At 50.5% G+C, this 5683-nt stretch overlaps 2 protein-coding genes across 2 annotated transcripts; one reads left to right on the top strand and one right to left on the bottom strand.

The window, feature by feature from the left end:
- Positions 1 to 1500: 1500 nt before the first annotated feature.
- Positions 1501 to 3153, bottom strand: EAH_00057030 (hypothetical protein; the record flags this gene model as incomplete). The annotated part of the gene is made up of 3 exons (XM_013397450.1): positions 1501 to 1551; positions 2084 to 2355; positions 2943 to 3153. 3 exons carry the CDS (start codon positions 3151 to 3153, stop codon positions 1501 to 1503), a joined length of 534 nt encoding a protein of 177 aa, XP_013252904.1.
- A 1161-nt stretch (positions 3154 to 4314) lies between these two features.
- On the top strand, positions 4315 to 4800 carry EAH_00057020 (hypothetical protein, conserved; the record flags this gene model as incomplete). Its single annotated transcript, XM_013397449.1, has 2 exons — positions 4315 to 4525; positions 4718 to 4800. 2 exons carry the CDS (start codon positions 4315 to 4317, stop codon positions 4798 to 4800), a joined length of 294 nt encoding a protein of 97 aa, XP_013252903.1.
- Positions 4801 to 5683: the final 883 nt, after the last annotated feature.

The following is a 5683-nucleotide window of genomic DNA, read 5'->3' as shown; positions in this document are numbered from 1 at the left end:
CCCCCCCAGCCGCTGCCGCAGCAACTGCTGCGACAGCCATTGGGGGGCAACGGCAGCTGCTGCTGCTGCAACACCACTCCCGGCAGCAGAAACCGCAGGGTCTGCAGCAACAGCAGCAGCAGCAGCAGCTGCTGCTGCTGCTACTGCAGCTGCTGCGGTGAGGCAGCACAGGCCTGAACGCAGCAGGAGCGGAGGGGTTCCTGCTTGAGGCGGAGTTGAGAACCGACAACAAACGAAAGTGTTTTTTTTTTAAATGACGGCATTTTAGGTGATAATTTAAGGAAGAAATTTGCACATTTCAGGTGTACGTACAGCGCAGCACGCCGCATGCAAGACTGCAGACAGTTGAGGTGTACGGACACCACAGCAAGGTAATGAATGATTTCTCTCGGTTGCTGCAATTGAAGAAGAGATAAAGTTTGCTCACGTAGGAGCTGCCAACATAAAGCAAAGAACGAATTAAAAACAGAAACCCAACAGCATCCGTTGCCGATACACCGCAAACTGTACATACACCAGGATAGCGAATAGGTGCATATACACCTGAATATTATGATAGATCACAATAGTTGATAGCGGGGAGTACATCTCCTTCGTCTCTTTTCTCTGGCCCCAGAACTGTTTGTTTTTTAGACTAACAGAGGAGGGAAAAAAAGAAAAAGAAGGTCCTGCGTATCGCTGTCTTCGCTGAATGCGATTAAGGTGTATGTGCAGCTCCTGTCAATTGTTCGGTGCATGTATACCGCATTCAAGTGCATGCGTTTCATTCCTTTCGTCTTTTATTTCATTAGTATTGTTTTTCTTTCTATTCCCAGCAGTTCGTCGCTAATGCAGCTTAATCTCAAGCGAAATAAATTTACAAATGCTGCTTTCGCGTGTATGCGCATACACTTGAACGTCATCAGGCACCAAATAGACAACCGCCATTTGAAGAAAATAATAAATTCCAATTTCGATGTTTCGGCTGAAATTCAATTGCAGCGTTCTGTTCCAAAACGCATGCATGCAGCGCTAAAACATGCATGCATGCATGCATGCGTGTTGGTGCATGCATGCATGCATGCACACATGCATGCATGCATGTTGTTGCATGCATCCAGGCATGCATACATGTTGGCGCATGCGTGCATGCATGCATGTTAGTGCATCCATGCATGCAAACTGGATCCATTCCTGCATGCGCCACTGAAAGCGGAGCGCATTAATGCATGCATGCACGCGTGCATGCGCTGTATGCATGCATAAATAAGGGCATGCATGCATAAATTCATGCATGCATATATGTATGCATGCATAAATGAATGAATATACCAACTGCTGCATGCATCGCATCTTTCAGCATTTCTTTCCTCTCCGTGCATGCAAAGGTGCATGCATGCCTTTGTGCATGCAGAATGCATGCAAAATGCATGCAAAAAATGCATGCAGAAGTAATGCTGCTGTGGATACACTTCGGTTGGGGCTTTAAATTGCTGCTCTTTCGCCTTGCATGCATGCATGTCAGTGTTCGAGGCGACAAACGAGGTGTACGTACACGCAAGATATATAAACCTAACTCAAAATATAAAGCAATATACACACACATACAATATTCATACACACACATATATATATATATATATATATATGAATATCCATATATATACGTACTTATGTATATATATATATATATATATATCTTCATATATACATGTATATATATATATATATATATATATGCATATGTATATGTGTATGTAAATATGAACATAAATGCAGACCAACGTGCATTTGAAGGAATATAAAGAATATATATTTACACAGAGCGACATTTATTAATCTTTGCAATTACATATATATGTATGTATATGTATATATGTATATATATATATATATGTATGTAGACAGATATACATATTTCTATATATCTATACATACATATAGATATATTCCTGCGTGTACACGTACCCATTTACAGAAATATGCATTATAATAAATATAGATAAACATTTACTTATAAATATAAAGGAATATATATATATATTTATATATATAAATATATATAAATATATATATATATGAATATATATATAAATACACCAACGCCATTATACTTCCGCGCGGGTCTGTCAGCCCTCAAACTTGCAGCAGCGAACTCCACCCAAGGCACAGCATGCTGCTGCTGCTGCTGTTGCTGTTGCTGTTGCTGTTGTTGCTGCTGCTGCTGTTGCTGCTGCTGCCCTCTCTGCTGCTGCTGCTGCTGCAGCCGTCGCTGCTGCTGCTGCTGCAGCCGTCGCTGCTGCTGCCCTACGGTTGCAGCCGCCGCCTCCGGTGCTGCAGCAGCGGCTGCTGCTGCAGCAATTGCTGCTGCAGTTGCTGCATGCAACACCCTAAAAGCTACTGTTCGTACACCTAACTGAATTCTCCTCTTTAGCAGATAACAACAAATCTAGCAAACAGGGGCTCCTCCGCTGTTGCTGCTGCTGCTGCTACCATTGCTGCTGCTACTGCTGATATTGTTGCCCTCGTAGCAGCAGGAGGAGCAGCAGCAGCCGCTGCTGTTGCTGTTGCTTCAGGCTACAGGGGGTCCAGCATCATCTTCTCTGTTTGACGGCTGCTGGTCTCTGGATGCCTTCGCCGGCAACGCAGCAGGGCCTGAACAGCAGCAGCAGCAGCAGCAGCAGCAGCAAATGGTAACAGCACACAGCAAGGCACAGCAATGACGCACCAACGCAACCGCAAAGAACGGCAGTAGATGGAGAAGCAGCAGCAGCACAGCTAGCGAATAAAAAGCAAAGAGACCCGCTTAACAAATGCCAGCAGCAGCAAAAGCAACAGCAGCAGCAAAAGCAGCAGGACAAGAGCAGCAGCAACAGGTGGACGGCATTACCATCCCCATCAGCAGCAGCAACAGCAGCAGCAACAACGCCAGCACCAGCAGCACCAACAGCAGCAGCACATACTTCTGAATGCAGAAAAGAGGACAGCGAGTATGATAAGGACGAGGGAAGCAACATGAGTTGGGTTGAGCCCTCCCGCTGTCTGCTGCTCTCCTCCTTCGCCTCCGCTGCTGCCTGCTGCTGCTGCTTCTGCTCCATCTGCTGCAGCAGGAAGCACATCGGTTGGAGACCCCAGAGCATTTGCCGATGCTACAGCATCACGTACAGCTCCCATCAGCCCCGCAAGGGAGCTGCAGATACACCCCACCAACTCGTCTGACATCCTTGCGCTGCTGCTGCTGCTGCTGCTCCTGCTGCTGCTGCTTCTCCTGCTGCTGATCACAGTGCTGCTGTTCACGCTGCTGCTGATGCTGCTGCTCACGATGATGATAATGCTGCTGGCCCCCCAAAGCTGGTGCTGCTGCTGCTGCTGCTGAGTGGCGAAGCAGCAAAAGGACTGTAGCTAAAAGAGAAGCAGCAGAAAAGAAGCGTAGAGAAAGAGCAACAAGGAACGAAGCACATGCGCGCAGCTGTCGCTGCTGCTGCTGCTGCTGCTGCTGTGCTGCTGCTGCTGCTGCTGCTGACGTAGCGGTCCGCCCTAAGAGCTGCGTTTGCTGCTTAGGGATCGGCGGCCTCCTACTGCTGCTAAGCGGCACCTTCTTCTGCTGCTACTAACTAAAGATTAATGATGCAAACTTATAAGATGCTACCCTGAAACGTGGAACAGGAAGAGCCCCTGCAGCAGCAGCAGCAGCAGCAGCAGCAGCAGCAGCAGCAGCACGCGAAAGAGCCGCTCGACTGGTGCGCTCAGCAGCTGCTGCTGCTTAGCGCTGCTGCTGCTGCTGCTGTGGCTGTTCGGAGTCTGTACACCCCAAATTTTACAAACATATTGTCTTTATCTGTTTATAAAAAGACTGTTTTTATTCTATAGAGCGGCCTTCTTCTCACTCGCCTCTCCTTTGTGCTTCTGCTGTTGCTGCTGCTGTTGCTGCTGCTGCTGCAGCGGCGATTACATCAGCCTTTCTCTTCTCTTTGACGGAGTACACGCCTTCGGCTTTCCTCTTCTTTGCTCCTGCAGCAGCTCCTGCAGCAGGAGAAGATTATTATAGACAGCAACAGCAGCAGCAGCCTGCTGCTGCGGAGGACGCGCAGCAGCGCTTCCCTCCCCCGCCCAAGGCACGTGAGCGGCAGCTGCAGCAGCAACAACAGCAGCAGCAGCACCGCCACAAAGGGCGACGTTTTAAATATATAGCAGGAGTTCTACAGGATTCCTTTCTGCGGCCCTGACTGCTCTGTCAGCAGCAGCAGCAGCACCGTAATCAGCAGCAGCAGCAGCAGCAACGCAACGATGTCAGACGAGTTGGTGGGGTGTATCTGCAGCTCCCTTGCGGCGCTCATGGGGGCTGTACGTGATGCTGTAGCATCGGCAAATGCTCTGGGGTCTCCAACCGATGTGCTTCCTGCTGCAGCAGATGGAGCAGAAGCAGCAGCAGCAGGCAGCAGCGGAGGCGAAGGAGGAGAGCAGCAGACAGCGGGAGGGCTCAACCCAACTCATGTTGCTTCCCTCGTCCTTATCATACTCGCTGTTCTCTTTTCTGCATTCAGAAGTATGTGCTGTTGCTGCTGCTGTTGCTGCTGCTGGCGTTGTTGCTGCTGCTGCTTTTGCTGCTGCTGCCGGTGTCAGTTGTTGGTTTGCTGTTGCTTTCATTTCCTTTTTCTCCGTTATGCTACTTCGGGTGCTGTTATTTATGCTGCTGTCACTTGCTGCTGCTGTTGCTGCTGCTGCTGTTGCTGTTCAGGCCCTGCTGCGTTGCCGGCGAAGGCATCCAGAGAGCAGCAGCCGCCAAACAGAGAAGATGATGCCGGACCCCCCGTAGCTTGAAGCAACAGCAACAGCAGCAGCAGCGGCAGCAACAGCAGCAACAGCACCATAGTGTGGGGCCCGGTTGCAGCAGACGCTGCCAGCTTCACTGTGAATGCTGCAGCAGCAGCAACACGGCGGCCCACCAACAGCAGCAGCAGCAGCAGCAGCCAGATGATTTGATGCCCACAGAAGCAGGCAGCCTCTGGATTGCTGGAGTTGCTGCTGCTTCTGCTGTAGCAGAGTTACGCGCAGTATCAGCAGCAGCAGCAGCAGCAACTGTTGCTGCTGCTGCTGCTGCGTCTTCTTTTGTTTGCTTGACGCGTATTGTTGATTTTTATAAGAAGATGTATTCGCTTAGCGGTCGCTTTCTATATTGCTGCGGTTGCTGCAGCAGCAGCAGCAGCAACACCACCACCACAACAGCAGCAGGAGCAGCAGGAGCAGCAGGAGCAGCAGCAGCAGCAGCAGCAGCAGCAGCAGCTTCGTCCTGGCGGGGCGGGCGTATCAGCGGCGGGGAACTTGTTTGGGTATGGAGAGCGTCTGTATGTACACCAGCAAACAGTCATAACGCAGAAGCAGCTGCAGCAGCAGCAGCAGCAGCAGCAGAGTTGGGGGGTGCTGCTGCTCTCACTGCTGCAGCACTGCAGCAACAGATGAGTTATAGGATTGAGTGCAAAAAGCAGCCGCAGTAGCAGCCACAGCCGAGGCATCTGCTGCAACGGAAGCAGCAGCAGCAGCTGCTGCTGGTAACAGCTGCTGGTGCTGATGCTGCTGCTGCTGGCATCGGCCTGCACAACAACAATAGCAGCTGCACCGGCAGCAGCAGCAGCCACACCAGCAGTAGCGGCGGCAGCTGCAGCAGCTGCAGCAGCCATTGCGGCTACAGCAGCTGCAGCAGCCA

Source organism: Eimeria acervulina, genomic scaffold (genome assembly GCF_000499425.1).
Source record: "Eimeria acervulina Houghton genomic scaffold, Eah_scaff1204, whole genome shotgun sequence".
NCBI lineage: Eukaryota > Apicomplexa > Conoidasida > Eucoccidiorida > Eimeriidae > Eimeria > Eimeria acervulina.
This window is presented reverse-complemented; position numbering and strand designations above follow the sequence as displayed.